This window comes from Hyperolius riggenbachi, chromosome 5, assembly GCF_040937935.1.
Source record: "Hyperolius riggenbachi isolate aHypRig1 chromosome 5, aHypRig1.pri, whole genome shotgun sequence".
Taxonomy (NCBI): domain Eukaryota; kingdom Metazoa; phylum Chordata; class Amphibia; order Anura; family Hyperoliidae; genus Hyperolius; species Hyperolius riggenbachi.
Genome location: NC_090650.1, coordinates 259,742,771 through 259,761,996, shown reverse-complemented (window position 1 = coordinate 259,761,996; position 19,226 = coordinate 259,742,771). Strand labels below are relative to the sequence as shown.

At 44.3% G+C, this 19,226-nt stretch overlaps 1 protein-coding gene and 1 long non-coding RNA gene across 5 annotated transcripts in view; one reads left to right on the top strand and one right to left on the bottom strand.

Annotated features, from left to right (window-relative positions):
* The window catches only part of F13A1 (coagulation factor XIII A chain), a 215,955-nt gene that overhangs the window by 103,544 nt on the left and 93,185 nt on the right, over positions 1 to 19,226 (top strand). The window contains exons 9-10 of the mRNA XM_068236848.1: positions 5,459 to 5,562; positions 6,762 to 6,850. Of these exons, the coding sequence (XP_068092949.1) occupies positions 5,459 to 5,562; positions 6,762 to 6,850 (193 nt within the window). The remainder of the gene's footprint in view (positions 1 to 5,458; positions 5,563 to 6,761; positions 6,851 to 19,226) is intronic.
* Positions 1 to 19,226, bottom strand: part of LOC137518684 (uncharacterized) — a 95,880-nt gene that overhangs the window by 10,456 nt on the left and 66,198 nt on the right. The window lies entirely within an intron of this gene.

The window sequence follows — 19,226 nt, the reverse complement described above, 5'->3', positions numbered from 1 at the left end:
AAAAACCAAAAAAAAAAAAAAAAAATAGAGCAACCAAAAAAAAACATGTGACAGTAGACAAGCTGCCCATATACTGTATACCACTGGCTTGACAAATAATTTCTCCTGTGTGTTTGGGGAACCTTTGAAGCATAAGGCTCATTAAACAAAAAATGTACAGTACATTTTTTACATATTATTTCTTTATTTTGAATTTCAAAACAAGGCGCCATGAAATAACTTCCAAATTAAAGTAACAAAAACATTAAAAATTGACCAGGTAAAGTGAGGAAAACAAGGAAGTCCTGCTGTTGCAGATGCAAAATAAGGCTCTCCAGTACATTCAACAAAAGTGATCTTTCAAACCGAAACTGGAATTTGTAAATATTATCTAATATGGATAGTTAAATTTTGCAGCCCTTGCCAATGTCAGTTTAAACTACAGCAATGGTTCCTATAATGATTATACTGTCTAACACAATGGGCCTGATTCACAAAGCGGTGCTAACAGTTAGCACGCTGGTGAAAAGCCCTTTATCATGCCTAAACCCAGTTTAGGCATGATAAGTTTAGGTGTGATAAGTTTAGGTGTGATAAGTTTAGGCATGATAAGTTTAGGTGTGATAAGTTTAGGCATGATAAGTTTAAGCACCAACTGCGTTAGCACCGTAGTGCACAGCTGATCAAAAGTTTTGCGCTAGCAAAGTCTGGTGCACTTCGCATAGAGTTTAATGGCGCTGCTTTGCGTGCGGGACTTTGCACGCTATCTACACTTATCTAAACTTAGCATGCCTAAACTTATCACACCTAAACTTATCACACCTAAACTTATCATGCCTAAACTGGCTTTTCACCAGCGTGGTGCAATGGTTATCACGCCTAAAGTCTTTTAGGCATGCTAACTGAGTTAGCACCGCTTTGTGAATCAGGCCCAATGTGTTGGAGTGAAAGAAACCTAAAGTTGTATACCAGCAACTGTAACACCACAAATATTAATTTAGTAATCCTTGGTAGCCCTCACCATGATCCGATATGGCCAAAGGGAAGGGTGGAAAACTTTTGGCACCTAACAGAAGCAGACAATTTATAATAAATCTACACAAGGTTTGCTGGAGCACCTATTTTTTTCAAAGTTCTCCAGTGTTCACCAGCCCTGGAGAATCTTAAGAAATGAAGCAAAAGATGTCAGTGTCAATGGGGCAAATTCACAAAACTTTGGTACAATTGCTGTGCACATGTAGCACACATCAATGTTACTGTTACTTTTGCTGAGAAGGTAACACCCATTGCACAAGTAGCATAACACACACCACTTTAGCAATGCTCAAATTACATAGGTATGGCAGGTTGCGCTAATTGCGTTATGTGTGCTACCTTCTCAGCATGAGTAGCAGTAACAATTCCTTGTACTGCATGCGCATGGTAAATTTTACTGAAGTTTAGTGAATTTGCCCCAGTGCAACTTAAGGGATAAGCCCATAAGAGACTAGACATAAGACCCTATTCAATAAAAAAACAACTTTTACTAGTGTGCAAAAAATATGGTCTGTGTTAATTTTTCTTTTCCTCTGAGACTATTAAGCATGGATGTAGTTATACAAACAGAAAGCTATGAATAAGGATGATACCATTTTTTGGCTAACTTAAAAGAAAAAGAGTAAGCCTTCAGTTTGGTATACATGTGAATAGGAAATATTGCTCTTTTCTAATAGGCTATAAGCAAGGCAATCCAGGACTCTAGCCATATTACCTTTACCCTGAGATGAAACCCCTGTTTTATTTTGGGGGCAAACATGTTAGAATATATTTATTTAATATATTATGAATTATTCTTATAGGAAGAAGCTTATAACCAGGGTGGGGGTGTATTTATATACCTCAAAACAATGGGATTAGGATGGGAAAAGGGTGGGGATTGTACACACACAGCATTTTTCCACATCTTGATATTCTATCTGCACACCATTTTGGTTGAGCGCACAGCCAGTGATCACAGATTGAAACACTAGTGAATTTATATTACAGTAGTAGAACTAGCTCAAATGTGACATCTAGTGGCGTGTCTTCATTAAACGCCTTTTATGCTGGGTACACACACTCTGAGATTTTATGGTTGATTTACTGTCAGATCGATTATTTCCAACATGTCTGATTTGCTTTCCGATCCATTTCCTATTAAAGTTAATGGAAATCATTCGGAAAATGCTTGGAAATCGTTTGGAAAGCAAATTGAACATGTTGGAAATAATCGATCTGACAGTAAATCGACCATAAAATCTCATAGTGTGTACCCAGCATAAGAGCCTATTTGATTGCACAGATATCTGCTATTTGCATAACACTTGTGGAAATGCAGATTTGGTTTGTATCATCTACACCTGTGCTGGGTACAATAATGTCAGAGGAAAAGTAACAGTAACACACCAGGTTTGTGCAATGAATGTGGTAATTCATATGGGCTGGGCTGCTAAGTTGTATTGCATTTATTATTTTCCCAGTCATGTCCACCCAATCTTAGCAGTTTTAAACAGTGCAAGAGAGACTCAGGCTAGGTTCACAGTGGGGCGTTGCGTTTAGGGGACGTTATAGGGCACATAACGTGCCCCTTATGCAACGCCTGGTGCTCTCTGATGTGGACGTCAGAGTGAGCCGCGTTGTGCAGCTCACTCTGGCGTCCGTGATGCCGTGATGCGTACTCTTGGACGCATGCGGCATCACGTGGTCCCGCCTGGCCAATCGGCGCACAGAGCGGCGCTCCAGGAAGTAAACACTGCACGTCACACCGTGCAGTGAATATTAATTAGCCATGTGCCCGGCCGCTCTCCCCTCCTCCCCAACATGACTGAGCATGTGCAAACAGTATAACGCGGCTTAGCCACCTATAACGCACTGCATGCAGTACTTTCTGTTGACGTGGAGCGTTACAATGTAACGCAACATGGGCACTGTGAACAGCCCATTGATTTTTCATTACTATGCGGTGGGGCTGCGTTACAGGCTGCACTAACGTGCGCCTGTAACGTCCCACTATGAACCTAGCCTGAACAGTAAAACTCCCTATTAAAGGAAACCTGAAGAGAGAGGTATATGGGGCTGCCATTTTTTTTACCTTTTTAACAATACCAGTTACCTGGCTGTCCTGCTAATCCTCTGCCTCTAATACTTGTAGTCACTAGTCACAGGCCCTGAGCAAGCACACAGATCAGATGTGTCTGACAAAAAGCTGACAAGATTATCCACATGCTTATTGCAGAAGTGTGACTCAAACACTTCTGCAGCCAAAGAGATCAGCACCCTGCCAGGGAACTGGTATTGTTTAAAAGGAAATACAAATGGCAGCCACCATATACCTCTTGTTTCAGTCTCCCTTTAAATCACTTGCTAAAATGCTGACTTTGTATTGTAGCATGCAGCTGTGCTAAGATTGTTTCGGGGAAATGTTGTTCAATAGTTTACTAAATAATATCACTGCTCAATAATGACTTTACAGTTTAAAGAGCCACTATACTCAAATTTCACAACTATGATAAAGATTACCAGAATACATCTAAACTAAATGTTTTTCAGCAGATATATGACTTGCTTTGAATAATTCAAGTATAAAACCAGTAACTAACTAATATATTAGGGTGGATGGTTGGAGGCTGAGATAAATGACATGGAGATTGAAAGGAAAGATTGGAAAGTGGTTGGTGGGGATGAGGAGATGTAGGAGTAGATAGAAAGATTTGCTGCAGCGCACACTTAGCAGTTTTCCTTCCTATGGGTATAATGGTGCAGAATACTTGTGCTGAAATAAACAGTGAATATTGACTGTTATTGTTTAGTTGTTTGTTTTTTTTATCTATTTTAGACATGTTTCATGGGTGCATTATAAGGAGAGCTACCACAACATGTTTTTGGGGCAGGTTTGGCAAGGTTCTGTCTGCCATGGTTTATGAGTGGGTGGTAAGGAGGAGTCCTCATTTGCTACAATACCGCACCTGGTGGCTAAAAGTGGGTGTTCCTGAACTTTTACTTTGGCGTAAGTGTGTCAATGTATATGTAGTGGAGTTTTTTTTTACTTGACTTTAGATTGTGTTAATGTATGTAAAAGTATGTGCAGAAGGTCTGGCAGTCAATACTGAAGTGAAACATGTGGTGGGAGACTGCCAGTCATTGCTCAGCTATATATTTGCTGACATGTATATTTGCTGGGGGGGGGGGAGGCTGCAAACATATTAGTGGAGCAGATATGTATATGCTGGGGGCTGACAGGCAACGAAGAAGATGTTATGCGGCTATGTCTGCAATGCTATAGTCCACCCCGTATAGTTATAAGTCCGGTGCCTGGCAGTCCTGCTGTTCTTTCTAGTTAGTAGACTCTAATCACACACCTGAAACAAGCATGCAGCTAATCTTATCAGAGTTGCCATAGACATCTGATCTGCATGCTTGTACAGGATCTACGGTATTTCTTAAAGTATAAGCAGAGGATCAGCAGGACAGCCAGGCAATGTGCATTGTTTAAAAGGAAATAAACATGTCAGCCTCCATATCCATTTCACCTCCGGTTCCCTTTAACAACTTTGATTTTCTAAGGACCAGTAAAAACAATGCAATATTGATTCTGGATCAATAAAACATGTGATCATGGTCGTGAGGTTCGCCCATGATCGGTAGGGAATTATACTGCCAATTGATCAGAAGTAGCATGTTTTCTTAGCTCTTCACCAATCAAAAACATTGGTAAATAATGATTAGTATTGCACAGATCTCGGTAAATGTTGTGCAGAACCGACTGATATGTACCTTGATGCAGGCTGCTGTGAACAAAATTAATTCTCACTTCCATGTCATTTTATATGATATTTATTTAGGAAAAGGTATAGGTGTACTTTTTGCTGCAAAAGTTTCTACATATGCATATAGTATTTACTGAAATTCTTAGCTTTTTTTAAGTACTTTGTACACTGTATGTTCCATCTTCTTAAAGTGGAATAAAACTCTGACATAACAATAAAAATGTGTTTTCCTACTTTTTTTTAATACAGTTATCATATATGCTCTTGTGCACAAGTAATATTGTCCATTTAGAAATTACAAGTTCCCAAAGTACATTTTATTTGCTCTGAAAGCTGCCATTGCATTTTATTCAGTTGCTGTAATTCTATATTAAATTCTTCAAGTGGGCTCTTCTGAACTGTGTGCATGCTTGAAGCAGAGAGAGAGCTCCTTTTCAGCTCAGCTACGAATGTAACAAACAGTAATGTAAACAAAAGATAATGTTATCTCCTCTTCTGATGTGGATCATAAGCTGAAGGGGCTTTCCCCTGCAGAGCAAAGTGCTGTGTTTAACTGTTTGAATGCTGTTCTGTTTTGTTTTTTTTTTGTTTTTTTTGCTGTGATAGTAGGTTTAACACTGAAAGTAATCTTTTAGAACAAAGAAGAAATGCTGAGTTTCAGACCACTTTAAATGTGTATTTTGTTCTTTTACAAGGAATTACCACTGCTGGAATGAGGCCTGGATGAGTCGACCAGATCTTCCAGTTGGCTTTGGAGGATGGCAAGCAGTAGATGCCACTCCCCAGGAAACTAGCGATGGTAATGTCTTTATTCCTATGTATTTTTTTCTTAAATCTAATCTCATAAACATTTTATAACAAAAAGTCACATGACAGTACCGTACACATTACAGTCTTATACAATATAATACATTACGTGTACAAATACACAGAAGTTAGAAAATAAATACTGAATAATTTAAGGGTGTGAGAAATGGGGTGAGGGGGAGGCAATGGGTAGAAGGGGTGGAAGGGACATTTATGTATAGATATACACATAAAACTAAACAAACAAAAACAAATCTGCAATAAGCAAAAATGGCACAAGAGTTGCTTATAGTTCTGATACGGTATATCAATTAACAGAAGAGCTATTGCCATATTTACTGGTTGCATTTAGGAAAACAGACTTTAATATTAATATTATTTAATATTAATCATAGTTTTTTATTCAGACCAAGTTACCTGCAGAAACGTGGACCCCACAGATGGCACGTGGGCATGATATATTATTTAGTACTAGGGGACCTAAACCCATTTAAAAACGGGCTCTAGGTCTGTCCCGCATGTCCGCGCCCACACACACCAGCCTTCGCACCAACAGCCACCCGCCCCCCTGTCCTTCTCCTGTCCTAACACATGCGCAGTAGCGCAATACCATGGGCACATAGACAGGAGGAGGATGACGCAGGGACACTATGGGTTTTATTATATAGGATATATGGTGCCAATATCTTACGCAGCACTGTGCAGAGAGATCATAGTCTTATCACTAACTGTCTTTCAGAAAGGGGCTCACAATCTATTCCCTACCATAGTCATATGTCTATGTATGTATTGTAATAAGGGTCTCCTTACTTCAGAAACGGTTTTGAAATCATTGGCTAGACCTCCTGTTAAATTCAGCTACACACCCTACCCCTTGCTTGTGTCAGCACTGACCACTGTGCCAAATTAGGAGGTCTTATTCTAGTGAAAGGTATATTTTAATGATATATTGTATATTGCAGTAACAATAATACAGTGTTATGGAATGCTAGTAAATAAAAGTCGAAACGATAATTTGTGTCAGCTTATAATACCTATATTTAAAAGAAAATGAATCATGTACTAGAAGCAGCTGGTATGTACAAATATTATAAGAGCAGAACCCTGGAAAGCAATGTATAAATAAGAAGTTGCAGAAGATGATGCTGTGGAATGTATCTTTTAATCATGTCTAATCTTCCCCATCTCTAGGTATGTATAGATGTGGTCCTGCATCTGTTCAAGCCATTAAGCATGGCCATGTTTGCTTCCAGTTTGATACGCCTTTCCTCTTCTCTGAGGTATGTGTTTCTTCAATCTCATCATAAATTGAATTGCTTTAGATAAATTCACCGTGGTAAGACAAAATCCTCTACATAGTTCTCAGTTTTATCTGGCACTGTTTTCATATAATTTACATCTGTAACATTCATACTGATAAAAGCAGCAATATGGTATGCTAAAATGTGGAAAACACTGTATATATCAGGTTCTTTAACCACTTCCGTACCAGCACCCTCTGCCCCCTTAAGAACCAGAGGATGCTGGTACAGTAAACCGCCGCTTCCCGACGAATCGCTGCTAAAATCTGCCGCTTCCCGATGAATCACCACTCTGTCCCCACCGCAGGCTCCTCTCTCTGCCGTCTCTATGATGGCAGAGCCCTGTGCGCCGGTCAGGAGCCGCTTTCACTGGCTCCTGACCCTGTCACTCAATGTAAGCCAATGGGAACGGCTTACAGGAATGACAGGGCCAGGAGCCAATGAAAATGGCTCCTGCCCGGCTCACAGTGCTCTGCCGTCATAGAGACGGCAGGGCAAGCAAATTTCGGCGGGGAGAAAGCGGCGGGAACGGCAGAGACGCGCGGTAGTTAAAGAGACTCTGTAACAAAATGTTGAGCATTATTTCTTCTATCCTAGAAGTTCCTATACCTGTTCTAATGTGCTCTGGCATTCTGCAGCCTTTTCTAGTTGCGCTGTCTCTGTAATATATCTTATCTTCTTTTCTCTGTCGGCTCTGTCGGGCTCAGGCTGGAATGTGTGGAATGTGCAGCACTGCTTGTGATAGGCAGAAGCTTTACACACCCTCTCCAAGCTCTCCTCTGAGCCTATCACACTCTGGTTAGCAGCCATGTATTTTGTTTGTAAAACACTGCCTAAAACTGCCTAAAACTGGCAATTACAAGCCAGGATTGTGGCAGAAACAGCACAGAGGGGCCCAGGAGAACATAATGAATAGAATGGTATGCTTTTTATTGTAAGAATTTTTGAGTAAAGATTATCTTTAATATTAAGACTGCCGTAGATTGAAATTCATATACAATGGTATTTATTCTTTCCTAATCCTCCCTATAATAGCACTATTACAGCATTGGGAAAATTAACAGTTTCTAATCTTTCACCAAAGTGTGATATTAGACAAAAAAAAACCAACCTGATTAAATGCATTTCACATTTTTCTTCTTTTTAATTACCGTAATACTTAAAGCAAACCAGAGCTGTTCTAAAGAAAACCTTTTATACATACCTAGGGCTTCCTCCAGCCCCATATGCATGGATCGTCAAAGAAAAGTATGCTTCACTGTCACTGTTAGTGTACACGATCGCCCGCGGGAGCGCGCAGAAGCACACATCATCAGTGCAGCAGCCGCCTGGACGTGAGGATCACGTCCAGGCAGCATAAATAGTTAAAAAAACATCTTTTTTACAATAGTCATTTATTAATCAGTTAGTCAGGGTTTGCCCATTGTAAAATCTTCCCTAACCAGGGGCGTTTCTAGGTTCCTGGGAGATTGGGGGAACTCCTGGGCACTAAGAGGGAATGAGGCAAAGAATGGACATGGTCATGCCAAGGAAAGTCATGGGTGGGGCCAAATGTACATGAACATATCACTGGTGTAACTTAAATGTATTCAATTCACATAATTAAGCCCCTCACCTGGCTTATGTCTTGTCTTCAGATGGCTGGCCTGCATGCTGTGCTCGGCTGGCGGTTATACTGGGCTTGCTGGTGGTTATGCTGAGCTGCCTGGCTGGTGGTGATGCTATGCTGTGCTGAATGAAAACGGCTCCTTCCCGGCTCACAGTGCTCTGCTGTCATAGAGACGGCACGGCAAGCAAATTTCGGCGGGGAGAAAGCGGCGAGAACAGCGGGAACGGCAGGGACGCGCGGTGAATGGGACGTAGAGTTTATGTCCAGTCAGCAGGGCCGGAGCTACCATAGGAAAAAATGGGCAGTTGCCCCAGGGCCCCAGAGCCTGTAGGGGCCCCCAAGGTGTCCCTCCCCATCTTAACTGTTGCTCCCCAGGGACTCTGCAGAGTCTGTTAAGTTGGGAGGTGATTGGGGTAGGGTCAACAGCCAGCTCAGGGGCCCAGGAGGAAAATTTGGCTGCAACAAAGGGCCTCTAATGACGCTTCTTGGTCAGGGGGTGTCTGTTGGGGGGCCCCCAGGCTAATTTTGCCCTAGGGCCCAATTGTTACTTGAACCGGCCCTGCCAGTCAGAACCGCAGCGCCACCTGCCCGCCGTAGAATTGTACTGCGTCGGTCCGCAGGTAGTTAAAGAGACTCTGTAACAAAATTTTGAGCCTTATTTCTTCTATCCTAGAAGTTCCTATACCTGTTCTAATGTGTTCTGGCATTCTGCAGCCTTTTCTAGTTGCACTGTCTCTGTAATAAATCTTATCATATTTCCTCTGTTGGCTCTGTTGGGCTCAGGCTGGAATGTGTGGAATGTGCAGCACTGCTTGTTATAGGCAGAAGCTTTACACACCCTCTCCAAGCTCTCCTCTGAGCCTATCACACTCTGGTTTGCAGCCATGTATTTTGTTTGTAAACACTGCCTAAAACTGCCTAAAACTGGCAATTACAAGCCAGGATTGCGGCAGAAACAGCACAGAGGGGTCCAGGAAAATATAATGAATAGAATGGTATGCTTTTTATTGTAAGAATTTTACAGTACAGATTCTCTTTAATATTAAGACTGTCATAGATTGAAATTCATATACAATGGTATTTACTCTTTCCTAATGCTCCCTATAATAGCACTATTACAGCATTGGGAAAATTAACGGTTTCTAATCTTTCACCAACGTGTGATATTAGACAAAAAAAACAAAAAAACAACCTGATTAAATGCATTTCACATTTTTCTTCTTTTTAATTACCGTAATACTTAAAGGAAACCAGAGCTGTTCTAAAGAAAACCTTTTATACATACCTAGGGCTTCCTCCAGCCCCATACGCATGGATCGTCAAAGAAAAGTATGCTTCACTGTCACTGTTAGTGTACACGATCGCCCGCGGGAGCGCGCAGAAGCACACATCATCAGTGCAGCAGCCGCCTGGACCTTACGTCCAGGCAGCATAAATGGTTAATAAAACATTTTTTTTACAATAGTCATTTATTAATCAGTAAGTCAGGGTTTGCCCATTGCAAAACCTTCCCTAACCAGGGGCATTTCTAGGTTCCTGGGAGATTGGGGGAACTCCTGGGCACTAAGAGGGAATGAGGCAAAGAATGGACATGGTCATGCCAAGGAAAGTCATGGGTGGGGCCAAATGTACATGAACATATCACTGGTGTAACATAAATTTATTCAATTCACATAATTAAGCCCCTCACCTGGCTTCGGTCTTGTCTTCAGATGGCTGGCCTGCATGCTGTGCTCGGCTGGCGGTTATGCTGGGCTTGCTGGTGGTGATGCTGGGCTGCCTGACTGGTGGTGATGCTATGCTGTGCTGGCATTGCTGGTGGTGATGCTGGGCTGCCTTGCTGGTGCTGATGCTATGCTGTGCTGGCATTGCTGAGGGCTGGTGGTGATGCTGAGCTGGCCTGGGGCTTTGCTGGGGGATTTGCTGGGGGCTTTCCCGGGGTAAGAGCATTTTTAGGGGCTCTGCTGGGTTGGGGCCTTTACTATGCTTTGCTGAGCTGGAAGCTTTGCTTGGCTGTACGCTTTGCTGGGTTGGGGCCTTCAGTATAGGTAGGTAGGTATAGGGGCCCTCAGTATAGGTAGGTAGGTATAAGGGGGGCCTTCAGTATAGGTAGTTAGGTACAGGGGGCCTTCACTATAGATAGGTAGGTAGGTATAGGGCGCCCCCCCATTCTCCGCTCATTGCCTGCTCCGCTCGTCCCCCGTCCTCTGCTTGTCCCCCCATGTAAATGCACCAGTTTACCTCTGCCTCGATTCCAGCGTGGATGTGGAGCGCACAGCTGCAGACCTCTCTCTACTTTGTGTCATTAGCAGAAGCCGTCACAAGAGAAACAGTCAGATGTGCGCTCCACGTCCACGCTGGAATTGAGGCAGAGGAAAGCTGGTGCTTTTACATGGGGGGGGGGGGGCGAGCGAAGGGGGGGGACGAGTGTAGGGAGGGGCAGCCGGAATCGCCCCGATCTGAGGTCTGAGGGGGTCAGAAGAGTGCGAGCCTGGGAGGAAGGCTCATGGGGAATTCGACCATTATTGATCCGGGGCACCATGGCAACAGGTTCATGGGCGGTGCCCCAGATCAAACCCCCTAGCGACGCGCATGTCCCTCACCCTGATTTACACTGAAATTTATCACAGGTGGTGACATCATTAGTCCTGTCAGGTGATCTCTGCAGAGTGTTTATTCACTGAGATTTCTGAAACCAGTACAATATATACCTGGTCTGCCAGAATACTATGGAAAAGGGGGGGCATTTCACATAGCTAATCAGCCTAGGCTAAGCATCATTGGAAGGGCAGGATGCATACCAATATACAGCAATATATAGATATAGGAAGTGTTTTTGGTGCTGAAGCCAGGGAAGTTACTATGGAAGTAGGGGTCCTGAATAATTTACTGCATTGTACTATAAGTCACTACAGTGCCTCTTTAAAAAAAAAAAAACATTTATTCTAGGCAAAACTTTTATTTATAGAAATCAACAGTGAATCTGAATATGTTTTTTTTACTGTTCACAGGAAGTACTTTTACACCACCATCATCCCACCATATCACAGAGTATTCTGTATCAGAAGATACACAACCCTATAGCCATAAATGGTAGTCCGTGGATCTTTAGTAACTTGATAAGACTTCCACTGTTCAGAAAAATGTAATTTCAAAATTATTACTTGCCAGCTTTGTTGATTATAAGGATTTGTTTCATTATTTTATCCCTGGTCAACTTGTACCAGAGATGTACAGGTCACCTTGTCCTTCTACAAACATCATTGCTTGATACAGTTTGTATAAAAATTAACATGACAGAAAATTACTCAATATCTGACTTTTGTTATTAAGGCCATAACTCATGGGGGCTGAAGCATATAGCAAACTATTAATAACTGACTTATATTTGCTGTTAAAAACTTTAAACAGAAGTTGTAAAGCAAGCTGTAAATGTATTTTATATAGCAAAAGCAGAGATCAATGGGACGCTAATTTTTTAAATTGATGCAAATTATGTTCCAAATATTAAGCATCTTGGGATTGGACAAATACAGCTGCTGGTCAATAGCAGGGGAAGTTTCTGTGCCGATGCATTCCTGGTGTGGGAGTGTATTTTAAACATTTTCGTTGGCATTTTGTTGTCAGGGAAACATCAGAAAAGGGGTTTCTTGGATTCCAAAACTCCACTCAGGGCATATACACAAGTGTTGTGTATATTAGTTATCCTCCCCCAACCTGCCTACCCAAGCACAAGATGGATGGAAATTACATAAACAACAACAGATTGCTAGAGTAGCACCTGGCCATTGTTTCAAAAGTACAGCGGCTCACACTTTGAGCCTCTGCTAATGCTCACCTTCTGTTTAGATGATTGCAGTAGCACCAAGGTGGGGGATTGCAATGGACACTCCCTCACCTTAGTAAATAGAGGCCAGAAGGTTGGCCACCACCCTAAATATCAAATTACAAAACCCACGGGACAAACCAGCACATACAATCAGGTTATAAGTTGAAGAAAAATTAATATTGAAAAAAAAAGGGGAGGGAGCATTAAATAAACAGGAGCTGAAATAGGGAAAACTTATTGAAATGAGGAAGGAATGGGTAGTAGTGACACTGATTGGACCATGGTATTTGCTGCTAATTCTCTTCTCAGTCTCCAGTGTTTGTAAACATTAAATCATGACCACTGGGATTTAATTATGTGAGAAGGAGCCATATAAGGTTCAATATACTAGACAAGACAAGACAAAACAAATAACATTTATATTGCGCTTTTCTCCTGGTGGACTCAAAGCACCAGAGCTGCAGCCAATAGCACGTGCTTTATAGGCAGTAGCAGTGTTAGGAAGACTTGCCCAAGGTCTTCTACTGAATAGGTGCAGGCTTACTGAACAGGAAAAGGAAGGAGGAAGAGCCCTTAACCAGTACAGTATCTAGTTACATGCAGTGGTAGCGACCGCATCAGGGGTGCAGAGGTAGCGACCGCATCAGGGCCCTTGGGCTAGAGGGGCCCCAAGAGGCCCACCAATCAAACACAATATTAGCTCTTTATTGGTCCTGTGCTGATAACATTCTCCTCTATAGTTGATTTGATTAGTAGTGATCATTAACACACAGTTTCCCATTCCCTTCTTGCACCTCTGACACTGTGGTTGTCCTTTATTGGTTTTGGTGTGTTGTATCAATTGTTATAAACAGCATGCTTGAGGGGTTCCAAAGCTAAACTTGCTCCAAGGCCCATGGCTTCTTAGCTATGCCACTGGTCACATGCCACTAGGCAGACAAGACCAGACTGTTTCTGCACAGAGCTGAAGCTCTGAGCAGACACCTAAAGCTATATACATACTGCAAGATGGGATTGTGTGAAATGACCAATTTATGATTTTTCGACAATCAAATCTAAAATACCTTAACTGATTGGTTGTGAACAATAGCAGAAGACTGCAACCGAAATGCCAAATGATCGCTAACCAATAGGATTGTTCAACGAAGCCAAGTGCCATAGACTTCCTGAGTACATTGTTTAAAATCATTCATGGCGTTGTGCATACTGCCGATGATGAACAATTATCTACCAAAATGATCCGTCTTGTCAGACATTCAAAAAGAGATGGCCCGAACGGTTCGCCAGCAAATGGTTCCCGGTGAACTTTGGTGGTTCGCGTTCGCGGACGAGTGCGAACCTTATGGCGGTTCGATTTGCCTCCTATACTACATCATTAGGGTCAACTTTGACCCTCTACATCACAGTCAGCAGGCACATTGTAGCCAATCAGGCTACACTCCCTTCTGGAGGCCCTCTGGCAGGCAGCATCAGGCTTCTCACTCACTCGTGTGCCTGCAGTAATTAGAGAAGGGATAGCTGCTGTGCAGAGACCTATAGGGAAAGCTTGGTTAGGCTCTTGTAGGCTTGTTAGCTTGCTCGTTGCTGATTCATAGTGCTAAAAAAGCACCCCACAACAGCTCTTTTGAGAGCTAATCTTGTTCTTGTGATCTATTTCTTTTTTTTGTGTGTGGCCCACTTGCATTATATACAGCCCTGTCAGTCAGTCGCAGCTCGCCTTTGGCCCCTTGGTGGTATAATTACTACTGTGCCAGGTGCACATTATAATAATAATAATTATTATTATTATTTATTGTATTTATAAAGCACCAACATATTACGCAGCGCTGGACAATAAATATATACAATGATACAAGGATGACAGACATAGGGTTATACACATAGAGCAAAGTTATACATGCAAATTGTACAAAATACATGATCATGCAATATGGGCTGGTTAGGTAGGCCCAGTAATACAAGTACAGGCTGTCATAGGACAGGAGCACATGATCCTATAGATTACACTAGGGAGTGGAGGACCCTGCCAGAGGCTTACAATCTAAAGGGAGGGGTGGAAACACTAGGTGGGGCTGCTAAATATTCCTTAGTGAGTTACTGTGTGGTAGGAGGTGGGTAGGCCATCATAAAGAGGTGGGTTTTGAGGGCTTGCTTGAATGTGTTGAAAGAGGGAGCAAGTCTGATGGGTGGTGGAAGGGCATTCAAGAGGGTGGGGGCAGCTCTTGAGAAATCCTGCAGGCGGGCATGGGAGTGTGAAATGCGTGGGGTGGTGGGGCGAAGGTCGTTGGAAGAACGGAGGTGGCGACCTGGTGTATACCTGTGAACAAGCTCCAAGATGTAGGTAGGGAAGGTTTTGTGCACAGATTTATACGCCAGGCATAGAATCTTGAAACTTATCTTGAAACGGATAGGGAGCCAGTGCAGGGATTCACAAAGGGGAGATGTGGATGCAGAGCGGTGCAAAGAATGAATGAGTCTTGCAGCCGCGTTCATCACTGATTGAAGGGGGGCAGTGCATTTCTGGGGGAGGCCAGAAAGGAGGGAGTTACAGTAATCAAGGCGGGAGATGATGAGGGCATGGATGAGCAGTTTGGTCGTGTCCGGGGTTAAGAAGGGGCGGATCTTGGAGATATTATGGAGGTGAAAATCGCAGGCTCTGGTGATGTTTTGGATGTGTGGGATGAAGGAGAGGTCAGAGTCCATGGTGACACCCAGACAGTGGGCCTGGGAGGTAGGGAGAATGGTTGTGTTGTCAATTGTGAGGTGGAAATCTGGGAGGGGTGCAGCAGCATGGGGTGGAAAGATCAGGAGCTCAGTTTTGTCTAGGTTAAGCTTTAGGAACATAGCTGACATCCAGGAGGAAATTGCTGAGAGACACGAGGAGAACTTGTTTATGGTGGTGGATGAGAGATCGGGGATATGGAGGTAAATCTGAGTGTCATCTGCATAAAGGTGGTAATTGAAGCCCAGGGAGGAGATAAGCTTGCCAATTGAGGAAGTGTATATGGAGAAAAGAAGGGGGCCTAGAACAGAGCCCTGGGGGACCCCAACTGAGAGGGGGCAGGGGTTGAGGAGGAGCCATTGAAAGAAGTGGTGAAGGAGCGATTGGATAAGTAGGAGGAGATCCAGGCCAAGGCAAGACCATTGATGCCCATGGACTGTAGTGATTGGAGGAGGAGGGAGTGGTCAACAGTGTCAAATGCTGCAGAGAGGTCAAGGAGGAGCAGGATGGAATAACTGCCTTTGGCCCTGGCAAGGGTAAGGTCGTTGACCACCTTGGCGAGGGCTGTTTCAGTTGAGTGTGTAGGTCGGAATCCAGACTGTAGGGGGTCAAGTAGGATATTGGTGTTGATGTATTAGGTAATGTGTTGGTGGACTAGGCGTTCGAGGAGTTTAGAAGCATAGGGAAGGAGGGAGATTGGGCGGTAGTTTGAGGGTAGGGATGGGTCGAGTGAGGGTTTTTTCAGCAGGGGAAGTACAGTGGCCTGTTTGAATGCTTTGGGGAAGATGCCTGTGGAAAGGGAGAGATTGAACAAGGAGGTGAGGACTGGGGCCAGGTCAGGGAAGTGGGGACGAAGAGTATTCGAGGGTACCGGATCACAGGGAGAGGATGTGGGGGGGGGGGGGGGGGGCACTAGCAGCAGGCTGACTTCATCAATGGTGGCAGGAGCAAAAGAGGCGAGGGGTGGATGAGACAGGGGAGCAGCTGGGAGGGAAGGCAAGGGGACAACCTGAGAGGCGTTGGGAAGGGAGGGATGGAGGAGGGAAATTTCATTGCGTATTGTTGCAATTTTAGTGGTGAAGTGGTTGGCAAAGTCGTTGGCTGAGAGGGAGGAGCTGGGAGGGAGAGGAGTGGGGTTGAGGAGGGAATTGAAGGTAGCAAAAAGCTGTCGAGGGTTGGAAGCTTGGGTTCCAATCAGTGCTGCAAAGTACCTTTGTTTAGCCTCAGAGAGGGAAGTTTGGAAGAGTAACAGTTTGGCCTTGTAACCTAGGAAGTCAGAATTGAGATGTGATTTCCTCCATTTCCGTTCGGCTGCTCGAGTTTCTTTCCTGAGTTTACGTGTGTGGGTGTTGTGCCAGGGTTGGGGGTTGGGGGGCTTGTTAGGGTGGAAGATTGAGGGGGCAGCTTGATCTAAAGCAGATGAGAGGGCAAGGTTATATTGTGTAGCCGCTTCATTGGGGCATGTTAGGGTGGGTAGGTGGGATGAGTGGGAGAGAAGGGGACTTGCTAGGACATTTGGGCTGAGATTACGTAGGTCTCTCTGCCATCGACCAGGCTGAGGGGTGGGGAGAGAAGTTGTTGGTGGGGAGATGGTGAAGGTGAGGAGGTGATGGTCAGAGATAGGGAAAGGTGCGATGTCCAGGTTGTTGAGGGAGGTGGACTTTGAGAATATGAGGTCAAGAGTATGACCAGTGCGGTGGGTGGCGGAATTTGTGTGCTGAGAGAGACCAAAGGATTTGGTGAGGGAGAGTAGCTGCTTGGCAGCAGTGGAGATAGGCTCATCGATAGGTAATACCTACTTGTTGTTCACAGTGCACCCACCTACCTACATGAGCGCACGCAGTGTCACTGTGCCTGTCCGGTACCTGTCTGTGTGTGACAGGTGCACATTGTAATACTCATCACTGCATATACCTACCTGTTGTTCACAGAGCACCCACCTACCTACGTGAGTGCACGCAGTGTCACTGTTCCGGTCCGGTACCTGTCTGTGTGTGCCAGGTGCACATTATAATACCCATCACTGCATATACCTACCTATTGTTAACAGTGCACCCACCTACCTACGTGAGTGCTAGTGTTGATCGAACACCAAAATGTTCAGGTTCGGTTCGGCCAAACATCGCCCGATATTCGGCATGTTCGGGCCGAATTCCAAACCCAATGCAAGTCAATGGGGACCCGAATATTTCTGCTTTGCAGGCCAGAAAAACCTTAAAAAATGAGGGAAACTTCTGCAAAATGGCTTGGGAATAGGGGGGGGGGGGGGAAATGAGATCCTGGAAAGCTGTCGTAGTACTACCAATGGGACCGGCAACGCTAACCCCGCAGCACACAGGATGGAAGAGGAGGTGCAGGAGGAGAAGGCCACGCTCTGAGACACAACCCAGGCACTGCGTGAGGCCAAATTGGATACTGAAAGCAGTGCACTTTGTCGCCATGCATTGAAAAATATAATAAAATTGAAATATTCCTGAAAATGGCACCGGCAATGCTAAGTCAGGCTGGCTTAGTGTTGCCGGTGCCATTTTCAGGAATATTTCAATGTTATTATATTTTTCAAAGCATGACGACAAAGTGCATTTCATTAAGTCTTGCTTTGTCTCAAAGCGTGGCCTTGCTCTACTGTGCCCGCTCTGCCATCCTGTGTGCTGGCTAAGCCAGCAAACAGGATGGAAGAGGAGGTACTACAGGAGAGCAAGGCCACGCTTTGTGACACAACCCAGGCCTGGCATGGCGACAAAATGCATGCGTACAGCAAAGCATTTTGTCGCCATGCAGTGATAAATATAGTAGAATGAGATATTCCTTAAAATGAGAGCGGCAACGCTAACCCAGCACACAGGATGGAAGAGGAGGTAGTACAGGAGAGCAAGGCCACACTTTGTGACACAACCCAGGCCTAGCATGGCGGCAAAATGCATGCGTACAGCAAAGCATTTTGTCGCCATGCAGTGATAAATATAATAGAATGAGATATTTCTTAAAAAGAGAGCGGCAACGCTAACCCAGCACACAGGATGGAAGAGGAGGTACTACAGGAGAGCAAGGCCACGCTTTGTGACACAACCCAGGCCTGGCATGGTGACAAAATGCATGCGTACAGCAAAGCATTTTGTCACCATGCAGTGATAAATATAATAGAATGAGATATTCCTCAAAAAGAGAGCTGCAACGCTAACCCACCACACAGGATGGAAGAGGAGGTACTACTGGAGAGCAAGGCCACGCTTTGTGACACAACCCAGGCCTGGCATGGCAACAAAATGCATGCATACAGCAAAGCATTTTGTCGCCATGCAGTGATAAATATAATAAAATGACATATTCCTTAAAAAGAGAGCTGCAACGCTAACCCAGCACACAGGATGGAAGAGGAGGTACTACAGGAGAGCAAGGCCACGCTTTGTGACACAACCCAGGCCTGGCATGGCAACAAAATGCATGCATACAGCAAAGCATTTTGTCGCCATGCAGTGATAAATATAATAAAATGACATATTCCTTAAAAAGAGATCGGCAACGCTAACTCAGCACACAGGATGGAAGAAGAGGTACTATAGGAGAGCAAGGCCACGCTTTGTGACACAACCCAGGCCTGGCATGGCAACAAAATGCATGCATACAGCAAAGCATTTTGTCGCCATGCAGTGATAAATATAATAAAATGACATATTCCTTAAAAAGAGATCGGCAACGCTAACTCAGCACACAGGATGGAAGAGGAGGTACTACAGGAGAGCAAGGCCACGCTTTGTGACACAACCCAGGCCTGGCATGGTGACAAAATGCAGGCGTAACTGAAGCACTGCTGCAACTTGGTGAGTGCGGCCGAAGTGGCACTGGACTTTCGGAAATGTTTGGCCACTCGCCGCACCTTCAGCAGAAGATCCTCCACGTTTGGGTATCTCCTCAGGAACCGCTGAACAACTAGGTTCAGAACGTGGGCCAGGCAAGGGATGTGTCTCAGCTTTGCCAACTGTAAGGCGCGAATGAGATTGCTCCCATTATCACACACAACCATGCCTGGTTCCAGGTGCAGCGGTGCCAGCCACAACTGGGTCTGTTCCTTGATTGCCTTCCAAATTTCTGCACCTGTGTGCTGCTTATCTCCAATGCAGATCAGCTTCAGTAAGGCTTGAGGCTTGCTGATGCATGGCAACAGCTGTGCTGCACCACTTCCACGCTCCTGTTG